This window comes from Anabrus simplex, chromosome 5, assembly GCF_040414725.1.
Source record: "Anabrus simplex isolate iqAnaSimp1 chromosome 5, ASM4041472v1, whole genome shotgun sequence".
Classification (NCBI taxonomy): Eukaryota; Metazoa; Arthropoda; class Insecta; order Orthoptera; family Tettigoniidae; genus Anabrus; species Anabrus simplex.
This window is the reverse complement of record NC_090269.1, coordinates 60,110,261-60,136,553: the sequence shown is the minus strand read 5'-3', so window position 1 is coordinate 60,136,553 and position 26,293 is coordinate 60,110,261. Positions and strand designations below refer to the sequence as shown.

Below are 26,293 nucleotides of genomic sequence, written 5' to 3'. Positions count from 1 at the left end.
CTCTTGATTTCAACGCCAGACAGCAACAGAACTCCTAAGTGGATGCTCATCAAATGCACACTACACATGGACAATAGCACCACTCATGTTTGACCTCCTACGAGTGTCTGGACTCCGTTGCCTTCGTAAATTTCATCACCCCAGATGTGCACGACAGATTTCGCTAGCTTATATATTGCTATACAATTAAGCATATAAAGTAAATGCGTTGACTACATGAAATGAACACCACCGACCAGTACGGGTCTGGTACATTCAGTTACGAACGTCATCTTTCAGTTCGTGACATAAGCTGTAGACAGTAGAACTAATGTGTTGATTATTATCCTGACCTTAAACCCTTTGCTCTATGATTAAAATTTTAAGTAAACATACGTTTCACTTCTCTGTTTAAAGCAGAGGGGTAGGTGTAATACATCTCGTGACGAACTCTGCCCGTCACGAAGGTCATAGCGATCTTGACGTGCTAGGGTATGTAATTACTCTGAAATAGCACGAAAATTACTTCAGTTCTTCGCTTCCATCTTCATTCTTGACCTTTTCGACAGAACATAATTATCTCCTTGCGGATAACGGGCGAAAAGTTATAATAACTTTCTGACTAACTTCATAATATTTAATCTTCTGTGGACTGTTATAGTTTATCAGGTAGGGCGTTAGCTTCCCACGAGGAAAGGGTGGGTTGAGATGGCGTTGGTGGTGGCGAATATTGTTTTATGAGGAAGTACAACAACTGGACAGCCATCCTCTGTTAACAGTAATGAGAAGGAAAAATGAAGGGGTCCCCAAAATAATAATAATAATAATAATAATAATATAATAATAATAATAATCATAATAATAGCAAGTCCATCAACTACTTAAAAGAGAACACAGGCTACTACGGAAGGTCTTGGGCAATAGATGAATTGATCGGCAGTTTCGACCGTATACAGCAAGATAGAAATGGTAACAAAAATTACAAAGCGAAGATTGCTTTTTATGGGCACATCGTCCATAAGAATAATGACCGGCTCACAAAGAAAATTTGGAAGTTTCTAAAACCAAAGGCTTGAGATGGTTCGAAGTGTGAGAAAGATCTGAGAGATGTAGGCATTACGGAGAATAAAATCAATGACAAGGTTTGTTTCAGAAGGATGGTGAAAAGCTATCAGGGTTTTGTGGTGGAGACAGAACCCATAAGATGGAGAGGTCTGTTACCAAAGGAGTGGAAGAAAGCGCTGATCAAGCGGCGCAAGAGACACTGGCAGGATGTCAAAGCCGGCAGACGAACAAGCCACGGACAGTGAAAATTAGATTGATTGTTAACACGCAGTCCATAGAGGCTCAATTCGAAAAAGGATAATAATAATAATAATAATAATAATAATAATAATAATAATAATAATGAAAATGAAATGTATGGCTTTTAGTGCCGGGATATCCCAGGGAGGGTTGGCTCGCCAGGTGCAGGTCTTTCTATTTGACACCCGTAGGCGACCTGCGCGTCGTGATGAGGATGAAATGATGATGAAGACAGCACATAGCCTACATCCAGCCCCGTGCCATTGGAATAAACCAATTAAGATTAAAATCCCCGACCCGGCCAGGAATCGAACCCGGGAACCCCTGTTCCAAAGGCCAGTACGCTGACCGTTCAACCGACGAGTCGGAAAATAATAATAATAATAATAATAATAATAATAATAATAATAATAATAATCGTGCAAGAAAGATGGAAACTGCATTTAGATTATGTCAGAACACCTACAAATCTAAGTCACTCTCCTACCAGGCCAAATTCAAGCACTACAGCACGATAGTCAAATCTGAATCTTTATACGCAGCTGAGATAATAGCCACGAGGGGACTTTCAGATTTGGAAAAGAAAGAAAGGAGATTCCTCAGAAAGATTCTTGGACCCAGAAAATCATCAGACAAGTTTACGTTTCTCATGAGACCAAATCAAGAACTATACCAACTATTTGAAAACATCACCACCACAATGAAAAAGAGGAGATTGACGTTCTACGGACCTTTTAAAAGGATGGGATCAGAGAAACTTGCCAACAGGATCCTCGCCTTCGAGGAGAGCAGGAAGACACAAGTCCCATGGGTAAAAGAAGTCCACCGAGATTTAGAAAAATGTAGGATCAAGGCAGAAGATATAACAAAGAGAAAAATCTTCAGACAGAGAGTTGCGGATGTGAAGGACCTAGCTGATGAGAAAACGAGGAAGAATAGAGTATTCTCGGCAGAAGAACGAGCACGAGCAAGCCAACGGATGAAGGAATACTGGCGAAAGAGGAAGGAGAAAGAACTTGAGAAAGCAATAGAAGTCGCGTAATCACAGCCCATAGATGGCTGAAACGAAAATAATAATAATAATAATAATAATAATAATAATAATACAGGGGTCAGACAAGGAGATGGACTCTCACCGCTTTTATTCAACTTGGTCTTGGAAAAAATGATCAAACAATGGGAGAAAAATAAAAGGAATTCAGTTAGGAAGAACATGTGCAAACAGAACAATCATAAAATGTTTGGAATTTGCAGATAACCTGGCAATACTTAGTAACAATAGACAAGAAGCACAAGAAGAACGGGAATACTTACATGAAATTTCTAAAATGATCTACAGATCAGATATCATATGAGAAAACACAATGTATGGAAAGAAAATATAACAATACACAAGCCATGTACATAAAATATGGAAACATCACAAGAGTAGAAAAATTCAAGTATCTAGGGGAATATATACAAATAGGAGGATCAAATAAGGCATCCAACACAGACAGAACAGGCAAACTTCAGAAAGCGTACAAACTCACATTGACACACTACAATAAAAGAAATATATCAAGACAGGCCAAACTCAGGCACTACAATACAGTTGTACTACCAGAAGCCCTTTACGCTTCAAAAACAATCACAATTGGAAAATCAGGTATCAAAAAATAGAACGTAAAATCCTCAGAAAGGTTTTCGGAGCAATACTTAGTGATGGTATATGCATGAAGAAACCAGAGACAGGCTCACACGCATGATCAGAAAACGCCTACTAATGTTCTATGGGCACCTACACAGAATGGACCGCAGCAAACTCACAAAGGGGATTTTTGATGTATCTGATAGCTCAATAAAGAAAAACAATTGGCTGAAAGAAATAGAAGATCTACAATAAGCAGGTATCGACAAGGCAATAATAAATGAAAGAAAAATATTCAGAAATATAATTATGAATGCGAAATTTGAAGTAAACGAGAGTACAGAAACAGGGAAAGTGTGGACTGAACAAGAGAAACAAGAACACAGTCAAAGAATGAAGAGATTTTAGGAAGACAACAGGAAAAAACAAGAGGAAATTGATTAATTACGTAACATTCAAGTTCAACTACTGTATTAATGATAACAACAACAATAATAATAATAATAATAATAATAATAATAATAACACGTAGAGCTCGTAGAGAAGACAAGAAAATCAAGGGACCCTGCTTCACCAGAGTTGAAAAAACCTTCAAGAAATAAGGATCACACATGAAGACATCACGGAACGTGTTCCTCTTCAGAAGGAAGTTCGAGCATAACAGCGATTCCAAGAAAATCCCAAGTTGAAAACAGGCAAGAAGAGGACTGATGAAAGAAAGGAAGCTCACAGAAATCGAGTGCGTGAATAATGGGAAAGAATTAAATCTCAAGGATACAACGGTTGAAACAGCAAGGTCCACCCCGGCCGAAACGAAGCAGAACGAATAATAATAATAATAATAATAATAATAATAATAATAATAATAATAATAATAATAATAATAATAATAATAATAATAGTAACTACTGTAACGGCTTTCGAAGACGCCGAGGTGCCGGAATTTTGGCCCGTAGTAGTTCTTTTACGTGCCAGTAAATCTACCGACACGAGCCTGACGTATCTCAGGACCTCCAAATGCCAACGGACTGAGCCAGGATCGAACCTGTCAACATTGGCTCGGAAAGCCAGCTCCTCAACCATGTGAGCCACTCAGCCAGCAAAAGCAAGGGAAGCGTCGCGAAGGATATGAAGGGTAGAGTGTTAAAAGGGTGCGCTCCTAGATCGTGCACCTGCAGCTTTACATCTGGTAAATTAAGTTACTTCAGATCTAACCCGTAATAATAACGAAGGTCATGTATTTCTGCATTGGACCACTTTCTTGAGAATAACTGTTTATAAAACCTTCAGATACTGTATCTTTAATCCGGCCCTCAAATCTGGGAACGTTTTCTGGTTTTCCGAATACGCAGATTATAAAGTGCCATATGTGTGTGTAGCTTTAAAATAATTATAATAGCAAATGTTCTTAGTAGAATATCACTGAAGTAGGCGGATGATGGAAAACTGCGTTGTTGTCAGATATGGCAACGGCGAAGCGCCAGATGGTCGAGAGTCGCTTACTTCTGAGCAAGGATTGGCAACGCTGATCGTGCGGTGCTGTCTAGTCAAAGCCGGTCCGCTCCAGGTCCATGTATTCTTTAAAGTACACAAGAACCCCGTTTATCCGGCCCTCATTCATCCCCATCTCCGGTTTATCCGGATCGAAAATAATAAAAGTTTATTTTATTTTTAAAAGTATTTCTTTTACGGGGTCGATCCTTCTTGAATATCTTTTCCGCCAAGGATAGTTAAGGACAGGAATTGGAAGTACGTCGGCCGCGGTCTGTCAAAGGTACCGGCCCGGCATTCGCCTGGAATTGAGAATGGGAAACCATGGACACTTCTGAGATCCTTGACACATTTGCACGCATTGCCGGATGCCCGGACGTAGATGTGAACGACGTAAATGACTGGTTGAAAAATTACTGTGATTCAGGCTACGGCATAATAACAGAATAATAAATTACTTACTGTCTCTTGTTCTTCGGCAGGTAATGACGAGATTGATGGTGAATTCGAAAATGAAAAAGGCGCTCCATCAGAAGAAACAACGACTCATGGAGATGCAACAATGCAGCTGGACAAACTGATGGCCTATTTAGAATCCCAGACTGAAACCACACCGGCAGAACTGATGTTAGTAAAACGTCTTCGTGATCGTGCTGCGTGCAAACTCTATACAAATGTAAAACAGAAAAAAATAACAATAATTCACACATTATTTTATTGAATAAAACGGAGTCGTTAATGTAAGAATATTCTTATATTTTATTGTACAATTTAAAATAAATTACTGTACAACTTTTGTTAATAGGTTATATTACATGTACTGTATTTGTCTTTTACTTTTTCCGGATCATCCGGATTTTCGATAATCCGGATCAGTTCCGGTCCCACTTTATCCGGATAAACGAGATTCTTGTGCAGTTCTCTTGTCTATATATGCAGTCCGATATATAGTATACAAGTATTTAAAGTGATATTGTAAACCATAAACAAATACAAATATTTTAATAAAACTGATACAGATTAATGCGTAATCCGGAAGTACTTACCGTGTCCTGCGGTGGCGCTCGCGACCTGAACGACCTCAGCTAACATTTATTTAACCACTTTCCGAGCCATTTTTCAGGAAATCTAAGAGACCCATGGAAACATGTTTCAGATAAATAATTTCATTTGGACGATTTTCTACATATCTCACGCAGACACTATTTTATTAATGCAAAGTCATCTCCGTACAGCCCATGAACCGTAACCTCGGTACTTAATGGGGTAGAGTGGTTAGCTCTACGCCCCAACGAATTTACCTGGTACTCATTTTTGGTGTAGGCTGATTGAACCTCAGGACCATGTGCATCTTCGGAAGTGGATATCTCGCTTCTTAAATGTTACGACTTCCTGACGGAGAATCGAACCCACGTCCTTCCGGGCGAACCGATCACGCCTTTACCGCCTCGACCAGCCAGTCCCTACAACATTTTATTGGCTGAAGAAGAAAAAACGTAGTCGCTTACTGAAAATTTCAATACATCATTTTACGGATTTAATTGTACTTTCTTTAGGTTTTTATTTTTAATAGTTGTTTTAATTGGTTTATGTTAAAAATAATTTTCTTTCTTTCTTCTTCTTTCTTAATCTGTTTACCTTCCAGGGTTGGATTTTCCCTCGGACTCAGCGAAGGATCCCACCTCTACCGGCTCAGGGGCAGTGTCCTGGAGCTTCAGACTTTGGTTCAGGGATTAAACTGTGGAGGAGGACCAGTACCTCGCCCAGGCGGTATCTCCTGCTATGCTGAACAGGGGCCTTGTGGGGGGATGGGAAGATTAGAAGGGACAAGGAAGAGGGAAGGAAGAGGCCGTGGCCTTATTTAGGGATCATCCCGGCATTTGCCTGGAGGAGAAGTGCGAAACCACGGAAAACTACTTCCAGGATGGCTGAGGTGGGAATGGAACCCACCCTTACTCAGTTGACCTCCTGAGGCTTAGTGAACTCCGTTCCAGCCCTCGCACCACTTGCGAAATTTCGTGGCAGACCCGGGAATCGAACTCGGGCCTCCAGGGGTGGCGTCTAATCACGCTAAACACTATAGCACACAGGCGGACCGAAAATAATTATACCGTTTAAATCAGCAGTTTTCCTGAAGCTTGTAGTATATATTTGTTTTTTGCTATTTGTTTTACGTCGCACCGACACAAATAGGTCTTATGGCGACGAGGAGATAGGAAAGGCCTGGGAATGGGAAGGAAGCGGCCGTGGCCTTAATTAAGTTACAGTCCCAGCATTTGCCTGATGTGAAAATGGGAAACCACGGAAAACCATCTTCAGGGCTGCTGACAGTGGCATTCGAACCCACTATCTCCCGGATGCAGGCTCACAGCTGCGCGCCCCTAACTGCACGGCCAACTCGCTCGGTGTAATATATTTTGTTTTGCAACATTGTAGGAGTTAACATCAGGAGTTTCAGAGAGAACATACTACCTCCCGCTCTGAAATGATGTGTTCAATTGGATTTCTTCGCCAATTGCCACATAACCTTGGTAACAGCGGAATTTCTTGACCCGCCTAATTAGGTGGCCGCGACTATAGATAGGTCTTGCGTATCACCCCATTCACAGTCTTTTGGCTCCCTTCTCCCTAGTTAGTAAGATTCACAAAAATTTGTATTGTATTTGTTCTAATTACCCATTTTTTTCTGCCCGTTCTCACCATTTCCATTTTTTTTTTACTATTATCGTGTACATAGTAGTTCGGTACAAGGCCGACGACATAGAGGTTAGGCTTCTTTAAACAACAATCATAATCAGTATTTCGGCGTATCTGTGTAACCGTGGCTACGCACTTGTTCATCACTTTAATTTTGAACCGAACAAAATGTGTGTTCTGAAAGCGACTGTACAATTACATAGTGTTCCTGTTCGTGAAAAATATTTTTTGTTGTTGTTAAGATAAATACACTGTTAATATGATTACACTATATTTCTAACATGATGAACTCATTGGTTCTCCAAGTTACTTCCAAGGTGCTGAAGTATCTGCCATACGCGGATGTTGAATTGTCGGTTGCCGGGTATTTGCGGTCACTTGTGCCCACTCACAGTAATTTCCCAGCGGGGGAAAGGCCTCGTTATCTTAATCTCTCGGTTTCCCGGCTAACATGCCTAGATATCTTTCATGTATGCTTTGACTCTTGTTTCATCTTATTTATGGAATAGGATTTTGATTAGGAATTTCGGAAGGGAGTGGGCATAGTCTTTAAATAAGGTGCCGTTTCGGCCTTTGCCTAGAGATGAAATGGAAAACTATTTCAAGAACGGCTGACGGTGGCATTAAAGCCAACGACGTCTCCTGAGCCTGGATTACAATCCCGCGGTCCTACCACTGAGATAATGGTATCGGTTCATTATATTTGTATTATATTTTATACATTTGCTATACTTAAATTGAGGTCGTTACAACCAGGAAGTTCTGTAAAATAAACCCCCAAATTTTTTTTTTACAAGTTGCTATACGTCGCACCGACACAGATAGGTCTTATGACGACGATAAGATAGGATAGGGCTAGGAGTGGGTAGGAAGCGGCCGTGGCCTTAATTAAGGTACAGCTCCAGCATTTGCCTGATGTGAGAATGGGAAACGAGAGAAATCCATCTTCAGGGCCGCCAACAGTGGGGTTCGAACCCATTATATCCCGGATGCAAGCTCACAGCTGCGCCCGGCTCGCTGGCTGAATGGTCGATTGAATGGTGTAGACGGCCCCAGGCTCGATTCCGGGTCGGGCCGGATATTTTAACTGCATATGGTAAATTCCTAAGATTCGCGGACTGGGTGTTTGTGTTTGTCCAAACACATTTATCTTCATATTCACACTACACACCACACCATACTACGCACCATCACAGAAATACGCAATAGTGAGCACATCCCGCCACATAGGTTTGTTGTCAGGAAGGGCATCCAGCCGTAAAACCACATGTGCGACCCCACTAGTTTGGGAAAAATGGAAGAAGAAGAAGTAGAAGAAGAAGAATATTCGAGTGTTATTGCATGCAACCGGTAGGGCGCGGAAAAGAAAATTATATACAATTACTTCTTCAATAGCTAACGGCCGTAGCCGTGTTGAAACACCGGATCCCGTGAGATCTCCGAAGTTAAACAACATTGGGCGTGGTCAGGAGTTGGATGGGTTGCCACGCGCTGTTGGTGGGGGGTAAGGGAATGGAGGAGTGGAAAGGAACTGGCCACCCTACCGCACGTAAACTCCGGCTCAGGAACACCTCTGCGGAGGTTCGGACCTGCCTTCGGGCAGAATAACCCTTACCTACTTCTTCAATACTTGGACTCTAAATACGAAACCACCAGGAACTCATTAATATTATATGAGATATTTCAGCGATGATGTTTTTGGCCATGGCAATCCTTCTCCTTCACAGCTGTTACTGCTCTTTGACACCAAAGTACAATATTTCTGGAACTGTTTTACGAGGGCTGTAAACAAAGTAGTGACGACGTAGTCCAGACACTCGCAGGAGATCGGGATGCTCAAATAGGATATGGGAGTGGTCAGATGGCGCTGTTGTCGATGTGTAGTGTCGAGGCACGGCCGACTGGATCCATCGCTGTGTTCCAGCTAGATAGAGCGATGCATCAAGTCGGCCGTGGTCGAGGTCTATTTATTATCGGCACACTTTTTCTGGATAGATTTACACCCTAGTGCTGAATCGGTCGACCTCGGCAATCTTCGAGATTCGTACTGGCAACCTTTGAAACACAAACTATGAATAACTTATGCATCGCTGTGCGGCATCTGGCGTACACTTTACGTACTAGTACTGTTGTTGTTTACACAGCAAAACCATACCATAGAATTCATGCTAGGAACAAGATTCGCATCAAGAAATGTTATATAATATTATATAATGTGTGTGTGACACAGTTGCCGGGTTAAGATAATAAATGTTTAGAAAATTCATATCGATCGATCATATTATCGATTCAATTCAGATTTCATTTCCATTCAGTTGGCAGAACTAACGGAACCGGGAGAGCTCCCTCCTTACTCCTTATCCCCGTACACATATCTCTCGATAAAAAGTGTGCCGATCAACGAGCTAGAGTAACATAGAGGGGCTGTAGGCCTGTCATCAGCGCTCCCTGCTTGAAGCAAGTTGATAAGGGGCAGCCATGTTAACGGTTGTCAAAACGAAGCGAATTGGCGCGAGCGCATATGTTGAGGTGACACGGAGATCGTGCATGCCAATTTAATTCCCTTTTAAGAAGTGAAAACATAGATTCTCACTTTCAAGAATGCCAGCCGTAAGCTCAGCGTATGTTGTTCTAATCGGAGTAATAAAACAAAGGATATATCGTACTTTAAGTAAGTATTACTGAATTATAGCCGAGATTCCTTTTTGTAATTTCTGTTTTGTAATTAAATCCATTTCATTGTTTACTTAGCGAAAGTACGGATAGCCACGGTAATTATTTGTCGAATTTTGTTTCAGATTTCGTTTAAAGAACAAGGAATTAAGGGAACAATGCGTTGTGAGGGCGAAAAGAGATAAATGGTATCCCACTCAATTCAGTTGCTTATGCTCTGTACATTTCCAGCCCTATTTAATTTTCATTCACATTTACAAATAAAGGAAATGGAGCGCCCACCACCAAGAAAACGTAACCACAAAAAAACACTTCTTTCGTTCAAACGTACACTAAGTATGGTAAATACAGTATTTTACTGCTATTTTTGAAATGTATACAGCCTTTATTGTAGATGTCTGTTGCCTTGGTTTTTAAAACTATGCCACACTTCATAACGGACAACTTTCAAGCTTACCTTTCAGCTAGTAATCCCAGTATGATATGGTAATGGGAGAAACATGATACCCCCCTATATTATAATAAATATTTACACTAAACGATTATTGTGGTAAAGTATTCGTGGGCCACCTCTGTGGTGTACTGGTTAGTGTGAGCAGCTGCCACCCCTGGAAGCCCGGGTTCGATTCCCGGCTCCGCCACGAAATTTGAAAAGGGGCACGAGGGCTGGAACGGGATTCTATCAGCCTGGGGAGGTCAACTGAGTAGAAGTGGGTTCGACTCCCATCTCAGCCATCCTCGAAGTGATTTTCCGCGGTTTCCCACTTCTCATCTAGGCAAATGCCGGGATGGTACCTAACTTAAGGCCACGGCCGCTTCCTTCTCCCCCCACAAAGCCCCTGTTCAGCATAGCAGGTGCAGCCCTTCCTCACAGTTGTATCCCCCGACCCAATGTCTCACGCTCCAGAACACTGTCCTTGAGGTGGTAGAGGTGGGATCCGTCGCTGAGTCCGTGGGAAAAACCAACCCGGGAGGGTAAACAGATTAAGAAAGGAACACAGTACTCATGAGGATGCAATAATTTAAAAAAATATGAACAGAATGAGGTTGTAACCTATTGTAGGTCCCTATGATTTTAAGGCTTCCTGTCATAAATATTTATGTCCATCGTTTTTATTCTAATTTACGCTTAACCACAACAGCCAAGCAGGATAACGCTCTTGTTCCGATTTCGAGGCCTATTCGTATGTCACTGTGCGATGATTTCGAACTACCCTACAATCAACTGATCGTGATGTTGGCCTCGTGCCGCAATATGATGAAGTGGCGGTATTCGCTTTAATGCTTCAAGCTATCGGCAACGGTCTTTAATTCTCCCCCAGTGATTCTAAAATGCGTATTTTCTACACTTTTCGTCATTTAAAGGCCATGCCCCCTTGCTTGTGTGACAACAGGAAACATGGCGGACTTTCGTTCTATTAGCTTCACCCAGGCAGCGCTTCCGCCTCTCTATGTTATTCTAGCTCGTTGGTGCCGATAATACACAGGTCTGGTCACGCTCCCAGAATTCTTTGCGGCAGCGGCCATTTTGGGACCGAAGGTCTCTTCTTTGTGTCGTCTGCGGTTACCCAATGCAATTACATTAAAGTTATAATGAGTTATTGTGTCGCTCCAGACTGTAAGATTCACTAATCTAAAGGGACTAGATTATTTACATTCCCGAAATATAAGAAAGGATGGAAAATTAAGTTTTATCTATAATCCTATTTTCTTTCTTACAGATACACCATCGTTTGTTATTACCAGGGAGCCTGGTTTCGGTTTCCCGCTGGTAGAGGGCATTCCGGTCTCCCTTAAGTGTGACGTGGACTCCAATCCTCCGTCCAATCCTGTCTGGGTGAAAGGTAAGGCAGTTTTTTTTAGCATTTATTAAAAGTAATATAAAATATCAACATACAGAATAATTATCAGTATGGAACATCGTGTAAAATTAAAAGATTGCCAAGCTGATTCTAGTTTGACCGTCTGAATAGCGTTGTTGCTGAAGCTGTCCTATTCTGTGGTTAGGGTTGAGGGATTATGAAAGTGGAGTGGCATTTTCACTAGTTTCACCCTAAGCTTTAAAGCAAATTAATTAATCATGACCGAGTGTTGTATATTAAAATTCCAAGCCTCCTTGTCTTGACTTGCCTTTTACACACTTCATGATTAGCGATGACTAATTACATTACCAATGAACTTCCACACGAAATGGACTTGAAAGACAAATGCCTTATAATTTCGAGATGAGGTAATATAATAATGGATTGTCTGCTTAGTTGTTAAAAAGATTAAAAATTAGTCAGAAAACAAATAGTGCTAGAATAGATTGAATTACAATACACCAAGAAGCAAGAGAAACAGCAGGAATCAAAGTTATTGGAAAAATCAGCAAAGTATGATTTTCAGATTGCACATTGCTGTATCCAGGAGGTCTAAAAGATTTACAGCGACCGACCGAGTTGTGGAGGCAAGTAAGCAATGGAGCTTTAACACTTGGAGTGAGAAAGACAAGTTTTGTGGTGGTATCCCGAATGCACTATGAAGAGATCTTGATGATCAATGCAGAGACAATACAGCGTGTGAAGAAGAACAAGTGCTTAGGGACAACTGTCAACTGCAACAATGACTATGGAGGAAATGAAGTCCAGGATTGTCCAAGTAAAAAAATTCATATAATAAGATGAGGAGAATATTCTGCAGGAGAGAACTTAGTTTATATCTGAAAATCAGACTTACCGGATGTTACATCTTCTCTATCTTGTTCTATGGAGTTGAGAGCTGGACCCTAAAGGAAAAGGAAGTGGACATACAGAAGGATCTTGCGTTTGAGATGGACAGATAGGGTCACAAATGATGAGGTATAATAAGGCGAATTGGAAACAGAAAGGAAATATAAAATGCTATCACAACCAGGAAACTTCAGTACCTTTGTCATGTGAGGCGAGCAAAGAAATATCATCTACAGCGGCTGGTCATTTAAGGGAAGATACAAGGCAAAAAAGACAAGGAAACTCATTGATTGTTAATCTGAGAAGTTTGTTCAACTGCTCCACTATTGAGCTGTTTCGTGTTGTACTGTCAAAAGCAAAAAATATCTGCGGTAATTTTAACACTGAATGAGGCTGGTTTGGAGGCGAAGGAAAAAATCCTTTAGTCTTCTGATTTTTCGGAATCAATGATTTTCCATTCGAACAATTCTCCGTAGATCAAAGGAAAGGAACTCGAATGGAGCGAGGTCTAATAAGTGTGTGGATGTTGGTAACTATAGGAACATGAGAAATCACGGTTTATTAATGACACAGAGAAGTTCCCATACTCTAGGTTTAGTCTCCTCTGTTCAAATACTTGATGTAATTTTCTGTAGCAGACAGAAGTGCCCATACAAGTTGATCATCGAATTCTATATCAGCAGATCATGACCAAAATGCGCTTGATATCTTTCGCAAAACATAGAACACTTCACAGCGCTTCTCTGTACATCATTTCCATCTTTTACAGATTAACACGTTACTGTCCGTCATAAGGGTTATTCATGATTCTGATGTCAGAATGATTTATTTTACTGCTGGAGCTTGTGTTGCATTTCCAAATTATTTAAGTGACTCCTGTTTTGCAATTGCTCACACTCGTGAAGGCGTATGAAACTTGTGGTGGTGATTATTGCTTCAACGGGCAGTACAGTGCCACATTCCTTCTCAAGTCTAACGCCCGGTTTCAGCAACTCTGTGTTAAAGTTTACTTAACAAATGTTAACTGACAATTGTTATTACTTTTTATGCTATTTGTTTTACGCCGCACCGACACAGATAGGTCTTATGCCGACGATGGGAAGGAAGCGCCCATGACCTTAATTAAGGTACAGCTCCAGAATTTGCCTGGTGTGAAAATGGGAAACCACGGAAAACCATCTTCAGGGCTGCTGACAATGGGATTCGAACCCATTATCTCCCATATGCAAGCTCACAGCTGCGCGACTCTAACCGCACGGCCAACTCGCCCGGTTGTTATTAGTTTCACGTTGGCATGAGTTTGGGACAGCAATTTTCGCAGCGTGCTGCGCTGCCAATTGTACAGTTTATATTTGCGGTAGTGATTTCAAACATTTTGCAGTAAAGATAATATGTGCAATTTATCGGTAATGGAAGTAGGAAGTTTTGCGGTAAAGCTAGGCTGTATTGCGTAAATGCAATTAGCCGCTATGGGCACTGAGCGACATTACGGTACTGTAGGTTTCAGACAGTGACATGAAACACAATTGATTTAGATTTTAATGTATATTTTTCAGTTTGGATATTTTGCAGTGAGGTCTCATGCATTGTAATTTTAGCATCTCCTTGGAGATTTCGACTGATTTTTACTATTATCGCTGAGGAGGAGAAATTATAATTTTTTTAGAAACATGTAGGATGAAATTAATTAAATTAGTAATCACCACATACTAATTATGTAAATCACTTTGTATTGATAAGTGGATCCTTATTAGACCGATTTTCTCACAGGTTGTTAAATCATTAGTAGTCAATATGGATCTTAACAGAAACCCAAAATGGTTAAGTTCATTTATACCACTGACATAGTTATGCATAATACGGGGCCTTAAAATTTTCGACAAATTTTCACAAATTTAAAGAATGTGCTAGATGTTGCTATACAGAGTGTATCATAACTATGCCGACCAAAAATTAGGGATGCTCTTCGTGTTATGTTATGAACGACGGTGCAATTTGATGTGGCGGAGAGCAGTATTATTTTTGTGAGAATGATGTTGATTTGTTACTTCCGGGCGCACGATTCAAATTGTGAATGCACAAGTTTCTCGTTCGTTTCGCATAGTCGCTTCCCAGCCACAATAGACAGTGTACAGTTTGTTTGCACAAATTTTCTACTATGCGAATCCCGCAGAAAGAGAAGATGAACTTGCACCAAGAATACAGACAGCTTTTCAGGTCGTTCGCAACACACCACACATCCTAAACAGAGTCCAAAGGTTCACTACTACATCGTTCTGAACTGTGCATTGAAGTAGGAGTGGGGCATATTGAACGTCTAGAGCAGGGCCTCTCAGAGTACATGCGGCTGGTGCATGCACTGTGCACGATGCAAAAGACGACTTCGCTTGGTTGACCAGAGTGCAGACACCCACTCCTCGATTTGCAGCAATAGCGCTGTCTCCCTCTTTCTCCACGCCTGCCTCGCTGGCTCCCCCTGTCTCCCTCTTCATTACTTGCTCCGTAGCGCTCCAAATCCGAGCCGAGTTGAGGCGAGTTGAGCCGAGCTTAGCCGAGTAGTCCAGAGACGAAGCGTTGGTACGAGCCGTGCCGAGCGGAAGCGATGCACAGTGCACGGAGCTCTTGCGCTTCGATTTGCACGCGTGAGATTTTGGGCGTTTGAGAGGCCCTGGTCTAGATTAAGGTTACTGCGACTGGGCCTAAGAACATCAATGGTAATGTGAATATACACAACGATCATTAGACCGTTGATGGTCTATGCTGCAATCATCTGGTTGCAGAAAGTAAGTCGAGGAAAGGTCAGCAGTAGGTTGGATTGTCTACAGAGAATGGCATAACTGGGGCTATGAGATCTACGCCTTCAATACTTTACTAGACCTCCCATCACTATACCATTTCATAAAAGGACAGGCTACAATGTGTTCATATAGATTGGCACAATCAGAGTGCTGGAATGCACAAAGACCCAATCTAGGACATTGTAAAATTAACAGAGTAATGACAGAGTAAGTTCTACACATGCCTTCTGTTCATATGATACCAAAGCACAACTTTGAAAAACCGTTTTAGACCCAGATAATAGAAAAAGACGACTGGGATATCAACAGATGGAATACTGAAAAAGAAGATATAGTGTGCTTCAAAGACTGTGGATAACACAGAAGGAGGGATCAACGGGAGAAGACTTGAGAGATCAATCCAGATGAGCCTGGGCAAACACACTACACTCTTTCAAGCTGAAGTGATAACTATCACAACATGTCTTGAAGAAAATCTGAAAATGATCTATAGGAATAAATGAAAATGACATTTTTTACGGAGAGCCAAGCGGCCATTAAGGCACTAGAAGCAGTCCGCATAATATCCAGAATTGTCTGGTATTGCCACTCACTTCTGCTGAAGCCCTCAAAGTACAACATTGTCAAAATAATATGGGTACCAGGACATGCAGGTATAGAAGGAAGTGAAAAGGCGGATAAACTGGCCAGGAAAGGGGCAGAAACATATTTTTAGGCCCATAATCTGTATGCGGGATTTCCTATGGACAAGCCCGACACTACATAGGAAAATGGGTACGAAGGAAACAAATGGAGAACTGGAAAAATACTCCAGGATGCGGCTTACAAGGGAACTAAGAAAAGGACCAAACGATAAGCATACTAAAAAACTGTTGAAACTCACCAGAGAAAATATAAGATGGGTAGTAGGACTGTTGACAGGACACTGCTATCTGAAAAAACACCTACATAGAATTGGAGTAAATTAAGGCCACGGCCGCTTCCTTCCTACTACTAGGCCTTTCCTATCCTACCGTCGCCATAAGACCTATCTGTGTGGGTGCGATGTAAAGCCACTAGCAAGAAAAGAATTGGAGTAATAAGAGACAATATATGCAGGAAGTGCAATGAAGCAGAGGAATCAGCTGAATACATACTTTTCAAATGTGAGGCTCTGGGTAGAATCAGACTTTCCACTCAAGGACTATCAGGTGAAGAGAGAGAAAAAATCCAAGAAGATCCAATAAGAACAACCTGCAGCTTTGTGAAGGGAGCAGGTATATGTAGGTGCGAATGAAGGAAAAACGTAGTAGCAAATGATCTTGGAGGTCGACGCTAATTAGGAAATAATATTTAAAGGCCTCCATGAAGAAAAGAAGAATCAGAAGAAGGTTACTGCGACCAACAGACGGAGCAGAAACGCATTCTTGAAATCCTTGACTGACAAGTGTATCTTAGTTACAGTGTTCTTGTACTGTGTGTCCAGTTACTGTTGTTTAATAAACGAACTGTAGATATTACATGTAACACACAAGGACAATCCTATACGAGTCGAACGAGCAAACTTGTGCATACGCGCGGAGCATTATCTCTGTCTCCATCATACACCCCACTTCCCCTCCCTCCCCTTCTCCTCCCTGACACACTGCAGCAGCTTGTGCTCTGGGATAACAAGTACGGCGAGTTCGTCTATTTGAATCGCAAAACTTACAGAGTAACCTCATTTACTTGGAAAGGAAAATATTCTCCACCAATCCGATTACACCATTGTTCTAAACATAACACGATAACAAGATTTTTTATCAGGGTATAGTTCTTATACACTCTGTATAGCGCGTTTTATATCAATGAACTGAGAGAATGATATTCATCACGCTACCTAAAAAATTCATGCATGCGGAATTTAACTAACGCAGATTATCGTGCATGTTAACCTCCTCTTCTTATTTGTAACTTTCTGTATTTTCTGTTGATAAAATTTTGAGCACAAAACTCAATAATCTAACACTACTCGAGATATTTAAATGTAGGTGTTTTATAACTTTGTTGAAGGAAAAGTAGATATATCAGTGTTTTCTGGAACTCAGATTAGTTATGGGCAACGTTCTTTTTTTTTTCGGAGAAAACTAACGGCCGTTTCCTTTTATTGAATGTCGTCCATAGACGTGAGCTGAGACCGAATTCTTCATCCGCTGCAGCTCTGCTTGGCATTCGTGCTGCGAAAATATATTCCCTAGTTAAAAGTACTTTCATGCAAGCTTGCTACCTGCTGCATGTGATAGCGGAAGTAACGCTTGCTAGAGCACGATGCCTTCTATTGTCAGTAAAAACATACGCTGGTATCCCTCTACAACCCCGCTTTCCCAACGCTCTGCCTGTATATTGCATGAGTCAATTCCGGTGAACGGGAGGAGATAGCGACTATTCGCTGGACTAATCTTCTCGGTGTGAGACTTAACAAGCAGTCTAGAATAAATAGCGCAATTATCCTCACCTGCCTGCCTTTAAGTACACTCACTCCTCAGTGAACACGGACTCTACATAGATAGAGAACACATACTGGCTGTTTCGAACGTCTTAATTATTGAGAAATGTTAAGGTATTATTATTATTATTATTATTATTATTATTATTATTATTATTATTATTATTATTATTATTATTGCCATGTTTCCATGGCTCACAGAGGAATAGGAAGCGCTAGGGTTGAATGGGAAAACAAGCAACTACCTTAAGTTCAAATCAGCGGGATAAAACTTGGAAAACTGTTATATTTTCCTTTTCATCACTTGGTAATTAACAAGTTAATTACAAATAAGATACAAGAGGTAAACCCTCAGCTCAGTTAACAATACACAATAAATGGAATGGACATGGCAGAATTACAGATTAAATCCATCCACAATAATTTATTTTTTATTTAAAAATGCTATTTATTCGGGGCGTCGACCTAAGAAGATCTTTTGCCCCTACTTTGTACCATATGTTGTGAACCTGCGTGTATTTGGAAGTTGCGGAAGTGTAGAGTGTTGAATGTGAGGAAAGGAACATTGAGGACGACACAAACACCCAGTCCCCAGGCCAGGGATATTAATTATGTACAATTAAAAACCCATGACGCGGCCAGGAATCGAACACGGGTAGGGCAAGTAACAAACGTGTACCCGGCCACGGGTAACCAACACCTTCGGATGAAGCCCTAGGCAATTACAATCACTTGATTTACTAACAACAATGTTTAAGTCGTAGACATAACTGGATACCATTAGGCTGGCCGGTATAGGGGAAACAATAAAAGATGGAGCCGTAGCTCCTAGTGGCCTTTCAACCGGCCGTAACTTCACCCTTAATACTGTTAGACCCAGCAGGTCCGTTTACAACCGAGCGTAATACACCATTGCTTAAAAGTAGAGTACACTCGTTAGTTAGGAAACATTAAAACAAGGATCAACAGCAGAAGACCCATATTAACGTGACCAGAAATATAAGGAGAAAAACAATATTAAGCTAAGTCTAGAGCAAAATATAAAGGGGGTAGGAGGCCCTATCATGCGGAGGGCACTCCATTCAACCGGATGACTAAGTTAGGAAGTTAAATACCAAAAGGAAGTTAAATACCAAAGAGAGAGAACAATAAATTTTTGAAGTTGGAGAAAAACTAGTCACCTAATTAAAATGTCAAGGGGTTAACGAGTGTACTTCCCTCGATCTTTCTCGTATTTCACAACAGCCTATTAGGACAGAATTCGTACATTACATTCGATAAGAGAAGGTTCCATTAAAGTTATAGTATGAGCGAGGCTCCTGCCTCCAAAATTTAACTATTAGGATGCAAACATTGATGTTACATTCTAGCGGAATTCCTAGGAAACTTCCCAACACAGATGTAAACAAATTAAAAGTTTTCTACTCTACCTTATTATCTGCTGCAGTGTTCCATTCATCCGCAAGCCCCTGCCATACCTCTCCGGGAGGGGAGAGCTCCCATCAACACCACTCCTCAATGATCCATGTTAGATAGATACTGGGCTGCCATGCAGTCCCCATATTCGTTGCATCGAGCTGTAAGGGTGACCTGTCGTTAGCTGATCCCATTTATGTAGTACGTTAGTGGATTGAGATACGATGTAAATCTTAATCATTCATAGGTCAGAATATGACCCATTACCGGGCGAGTTGGCCGTGCGCGTAGAGGCGCGCGGCTGTGAGCTTGCATCCTGGAGATAGTAGGTTTCGAATCCCACTATCGGCAGCCCTGAAAATGGTTTTCCGTGGTTTCTCATTTTCACACCAGGCGAATGCTGGGGCTGTACCTTAATTAAGGCCACGGCCGCTTCCTTCCAACTCCTTGTCCTTTCCTATCCCATCGTCGCCATAAGACCTATCTGTGTCGGTGCGACGTAAAGCGCCTAGCTAAAAAAAAAAAAAAAAAAGAATATGACCGGGCGCATGTGCGCTGTAAGTGCTAGTTCAGCATCTAATAGAGGCGTTGTGAGAGCGAAGCAAAAGTACGGACGTTAGGTCACCCATCCAGTGAGCGAGCACGCCCGATGTTGCTTAACTGTCTATAACAACAGCGCATTTGTTCCGATGTTGCTTAGATGTTGATCGGAAGTTGGGATATTAGAAGGCTACTTGGCAGTAGGGAGGGGGGAGGGAGACTGGTTATGGACTTGTATTAGTTTATGGTGGGTGGGACTGGGGCTGGCCAATTCTGGGTTGTGAGGAGGTTTAGTAAGAGCAGGAGTAAGTTGTTGGGATCTACACTTTGGTTTTGTGGGGGAGTTATTGGGGATGCTGGGTTCATGAGGAGTGGAACGTTGAGGTGTAGGAGGACGGGGGATATGTTTTTGTGTGGGTGAGGTGGCGCTGTTGTCTATAGTGCCTCTTAATTTTCTGTTTAAGATAAAGGTAGCGAGGAAACGAAGCGGCATGATTGCCTAGGCAATTGGCGCACTTCGGCTCGTCCCGTGGTGGTGAGTGCCACCACATCTGTTACAGCGGGTGGAGTCTGAGCAGTTACCTGCAGAGTAATAGAGCTTCGGATAATTGAAGCATTATGTGACCAGGGTGAGACAGGAAGGTATGTGGGGACGTGCAAAGTCATAAATCATTTCAATATAAAATATTTATGTCCTTTCTGGATAAAATACAGCGCTGTACATTTCACAGCGATTTTAACCAGCCGTGGAGGCTAAATTACCGGCACAATTATTATTATTATTATTATTATTATTATTATTATTATTATTATTATTATTATTATTATCTAACTACATGTATGGTTTTCGGAGACGCTGAGGCGTCGGCATTTTGTCCTGAAGAAGTTCTTTCTCATGTTGGTAAATCTACCGTACGAGGTTGGCGTATTTGACAACATTCAAATACCACCTGACTGAGCTGAAATCGAACCCACCAAGATGGGCTTAGAAGGCCAGCATTCGACCGGCTGAGTCATTCAGCCCGGCAAATTATTGTTAGTAGAAATCTCTCTCAGAAGCTATTAAAAACACGTCACTTAATTCAGAAATGTAGACTTTATATTGATATAAATTTTAGAACCTCCATGGCTCAGGCGGCAGCGCGCCGGCCTCTCACCGCTGGGTTCTTTGGTCATGTAATGAGGATGGATAATGCCAGGCTCACAAACCAAATTTTAATTAGGTGTAGCATGATTATCTGCCACTCCCGGCACTGCCATGAAATTTGAAAAGTGGTACGAGTGCTGAAACGGGGTCCACTCAGCCTCGAGAGGTCAACTGAGTAGAGGTGGGTTCGATTCCCATCTCATTCATCCTCGAAGTGTTTTCCGTGGTTTCCCACTTCTCCTCCAGGCAAATGCCAGGATGATACCTAACTTAAGGCCACGGTGGCCTGTTCCTTCCTTCTTCCTTGCCTGTCCCCGTCAATTTTTCAATTTCTCCACAAGGGCTCTCTTCAGCATAGTAGGTGAGACCGCCTGGGCGAATTACTGGACTTCCTCCCCAGTTATATCCCCCTGATGCAAAGTCTCATGCTCCAGGACACTGCCCTTGAGACGGTAGAGGTGGGATCCCACGCTGAGTCCGAGGGAAAACCGACCCTGGAGGATAAACAGATTACGTAGAAGAAGAAGAAGAAGAAGAAGATGAAGAAGAAAAAGAAGAAGAAGAAGAAGAAGAATTTTACAAGAATAAGATTGGGGCAATCAGTGGGTGAAAAATATAAAGAGAGATGTGGTAGAGATGGGAGTAACAGAAGATATAACAGAGGAGAGAACAACTTTTAGGAGATAGATACAACATTTCAAGGGTTTCCAGGAGAAAGAAAACAAGGAACGGAATAGCATCTAGACAGAAGAGAGGAGGGAGAAAACACAGTGAAATTATTAAGAACTATTGGAAAGCAAGAAAGGAAGCAGTAAAGAAACCGAAATGATTGCTGTGCGTTCGTTATTTTACATTGTCATAAGATGGCCAGAATCAATACAACACCAACAAAGCAAAATGTAGAGCTCAAACCAGACCAGGAATATTAATATTAACCCTTAAAAGGGCAATTTATTACTTCTTAAAAATATGATGGTTTTTCATTCCAAAAGTAATACGTTATTACCAAAAAGATATTTAAAACATATTTGTAAAAATAAGTATTTTAGCTTTTTATTTGGATTAGTCAAAATGTCACTACTACTACTACTACTACTACTACTACTCAGTGTTATCATTCCTGCCCTGAAGGGGGGAGGCTGGCCTCCTAGACGGTGACGCTGTCTCTCACGCCGGGAGATTTGAATCGGAGAAGGAAACGTGCAGAGAATGTGAGAGGGTTGACGGCCGTGGCCTATACTAAAAACTGTCCCAGCATTCGCCTTAGTGCAGGAGAATGGAAAACAAAGGTAAACCATTCTTAGGGCAGCCGACGGTGGAGAGCAGCCCCTCTCCGTTTCCCGAATACTCGCTTGGCCGGTGTAAGTGCGGAGCTGTTGGACCACGGACCAGCCGTGGCCACTTGTGGGTCGATATCCACTCCGCAACCGCGACCCAAAATGTTATTTTTTATTTTAGTATGTTTTCATTCCTCCCCTGAAGGGGGAGGCGGGTCACCTAGAGGGGAACGCCTTCTCTCTGGCCAAGAGATTCAGGCAGGTTAAAGCTGAAGTGAGAGATTTAGGAGGTGGGTAATGGATGCGTGGAAATAGGAAGATGGGAGGCGTTTGGCTTATTGGTTAATCGTTTTTGTTCGTTTTTCCTTTTATACTGTATTTTTTTCAGAGTAGATAGTTTGTGTTATTTACAATTTCAGTTTTATTTAGATATTGTACATGATACATTTACATTATTTATTTGATTTTCCTGTTTACTATTCCCGTATCCAACAATGGGTTGAAGAAAATAAAATGAAGGTTAATGGAGGCAAATCAACCGTTACAACATTTACAAACAGGAGTTTTAAAACTGAATTTGAATATACTTTGGATGAGGTAGTTATCCCAAAAGATGGCAAGTGCAAATACTTAGGTGTGAGATTTGAAAGTAATTTGCACTGGAAGGGTCATGTTGATGACATTGTTGGGAAAGCATCCAGATCGTTACATGACATAATGAGGCTACTTAAAGGATGTAACAAAGAATTAAAAGAGAAAAGTTACTTTGATATGGTTCGTTCATTATTGGAATATGCAAACAGTGTTTGGGATCCTCGCCAAGAATAGCCAAGAAAAGAATAGATGGTGTACAGAGGAAAGCAGCAAGATTTGTAACAGGGGACTTCAGGAGAAAAAGTAGTGTATCAGAAATGTTAGAGGAACTTGGGTGGGAAACTTTAAGTAGGAGAAGGGAGAAAACTAGACTTATAGGATTATATAGAGCCTATAGAGGGGAGGAAGCATGGGGAGAAATCCGTGAGAGGCTTCAGTTGGAAAGTAATTATATCGGCAGGACTGACCACAAGTATAAAAATTAGAAGGGATTTTAGCAGAACCGATGGGGGTAAATTTTCATTCATTGGGAAGGGCGTGAAGGAGTGGAACAGTTTACCAGGGGTAGTATTTTATCCTTTTCCAAAATCTGTACATATATTCAAGAAGAGAATAAGTAGCAACAGGGAAAATAAATGAAATGTTAGAGGGCATTCGATCAGTGCAGGTTATTGTAAATAAAAAGAAATGTGTGTGAATAAATGAATTCCATCCCCTGGTCTATGGAGTTTGGAAAGCCAAAGTAGGGGACTGCCTGTAGGGGTGAAGTACAGTGGGGACTTCGAGGGCCCTGGGACCGCTACGGTAGGTGTGACGGCCCTTCAGGAACTCTGAAAGTTGGTGGCAAAAGGGGCTCTGGTTAAGACGCAGCAGGTCTTAATGCTACTTAGGTTAAAAATGGGTGACAATAAATAAGTAAATAAATGCAATATAAATTTTAATCTTATACCAGTTATATAGTTATTTCACATACAGTATATGAGTTGACTATGTCTGTAAGTACAGGAGATATTATAAGTAGAATTTTGCAAACAATATAAATTTATTAAGGATGAGCTGTGTGTTTAATAGAAAAATATGTTAGTGTAAATTGTATAATATTGTATTGTAGGAAAATTTTCTTCTTCTCTTGTTAATTTAAAATTTAGTGCTTGACAATAATGTAGGCTATTTTAGTGTATCATTTGCCACCGAGGTAGACACCTCATTTGCAAATAAAGAGGTTTTGATTTTTTGATTTGATTTGATTTGATAATACATAATTGGTTTTAAGTGTATATTTGCAACCTTTATTTACAAGATTTTCAATAACAGTTGTTTTTTGTGGATCATATTGTCCATTATTATTATGTTAAGAATTTTGAACATTTTATGTGGCGGTATAGGCTATGTTAAGCTGTACGGTGACTGTAGGTACTGCCACACTTCAATTTTAGGGATGTCTTTGCTCATGAATTATATGAGGTAGGCAATATTTTATTTTATTTTATTTTATTTTATTTTATTTTATTTTATTTTATTTTATTTTATTTTATTTTACCTTAATTGTTTATAGTTTAGACTTCAATCCAGCTGATATCGTTAATTGTTTTAACACACTAGCGACTCCTAACGAGTTTGTCTGCAAGGCAGAAGTAAATGCTGACTTCTACTGTACAATCGCAAAGCAGATAAAATAAACATGTAAATTTTCCTATGCACATATGCAGTGCTGTGCATTTAAGGGTTAACATTAAAAAAACACAAATACAGATTATAATTTGCTGGTCTGCAGATTTTGCAGGAAACAAAAATGTGGAGGCAGAGACTGATGTTTAGAAATGTAATATAAACTTAGTAGGCGTCTCTACGAGCGGAGCTGGAACTAAGGCTTCACTCCAGATGCCATTTATCGTTCTTACAACTTTTAAGATAAATGACAAGCATATATTAGTGCTCCTACAAGCAAGTAAAAGGGACAGAAAAAACGTACAGAGCTGAACTGTAGAGGTGAAGAAAACGAAAGAAAAGAATATGAAATATGTATCACAGCTGTGGAAAAGAAGTACAGCTTAGTTTGCAGGGAACAAGTAAGATTAATAGTACTAAAAATGCAGGATAATGTTGGAACCAACTAATAAGACAAATGAAATGCAATATATCGCAGAAAATTAACTTTTATGTGTACAGGAAAATAGTATGTTCCTCATATCTGATTCTTGGAATTTAGGAAGTATTTGGAACAGTTTAATAATGTACTAGAGCATTGGTAATCAATGTGTGGTATGAGTACCAGTAGGTGTAAGCGGGGTCGTCTCAAGGGGCACGCAAATGTATCGTAGCCTCTAACTGCTTTAGTGAGCAGTACAGAAATTAGTTCAGCCTGATCATTTTCAATAAAATCTTTTTTTTAATTTAGCATTTTTGTGTACCACAACACAGAGTTCCCTTTCCGAACTATTCACTCTAAAATATGTATCAGGTTGTATCTCCCACTGAGTATGTGTGTAAAAATACTTGCTTATGATGCATTGCTCTTTTTAAAGGTTTGTTTCGAAATCCACTCATTCACTTAAATTCTTGTCAGTAGCAGTGTATATAACTTAGTATAATAATAATTTTCACGTTAATAATACTTGTATAGTGTTGTTAGGTAACGACAACCTCGTAACTAATATTCCACTCACGAGAAAACTACCCCCATGTCATGTCAAGGTTTGCCGCGTTGCCTGAGAAGGGAACAGAAGACTCTATTTGTCGAATAATTGGGCTATCATTAAGCAGCGAAAAAGCCAGGATAAGTTCTCCGGCCATTGCTGAATGCTCAGTTTTGGACTGCTTCTGTAAACTTTACTCCGAATTAGTTGCGAGGTTTCCCTCGCTCGCTCGGATGCTTTCATTCCCCGCCCTGAGGGGTGGGGCGGGCCACCTAAAGGAGATTGGACAGGGTTGCTTTGGATTGGAGGAAGAGGGAGATGGGGAAGAAAAGGATTATTGAGGATATGTTGAAGTGTATGAATGACTGGAGGCGGGGGTAGTATTACTCTTTATTATATAGAGCAGGCATAGGGGGGACAGATGTTGTATTTGAGGTTTCCCTTGCCCGGCGACTATGATATACAATATATTACCTATATATTAGAAGAGTTTACATCGAGCTCGATAGCTCCAGTCGCTTAAGTGCGGCCAGTATCCACTATTTGGGAGATAGTGTGTTCGAACTGTCGGCAGCCCTGAAATTGGTTTTCCGTCGTTTCCCATTTTCACGCCAGGCAAATGCTGGGGCTGTACCTTAATTAAAGCTACGGCCGGTTCCTTCCCAGGCCTAGCCTTTTCCTCTCCCATCATCGCCGTAAGACATATCTGTGTCGGTGCGACGTAAAGCCAATAGCAAGAAAAAAAGAAGAGTTTACTAAAAACAGCTTTGGCAAATCTGTCCGTCCGTTCTGCTGGACCGATTTGCTTCATTACCTGCCGGTAAAACACGAGGTTTCTAAGTTCAGCCAACTTTGAGTAATCATGAATTCAAATCATCATATACTGTATATATCGTACGGTTGTACAAGTACACACAAGTTTACAAATAGTCAAG

General features: G+C 41.0%; 1 protein-coding gene across 1 annotated transcript in view; it reads left to right on the top strand.

The window, feature by feature from the left end:
* LOC136874333 (CD166 antigen homolog) overlaps nt 1–26,293 on the top strand; it is a 365,395-nt gene that overhangs the window by 238,174 nt on the left and 100,928 nt on the right. The window contains exon 4 of the mRNA XM_068227726.1: nt 11,497–11,619. Coding sequence (XP_068083827.1) covers nt 11,497–11,619 — 123 coding nt within the window. The remainder of the gene's footprint in view (nt 1–11,496; nt 11,620–26,293) is intronic.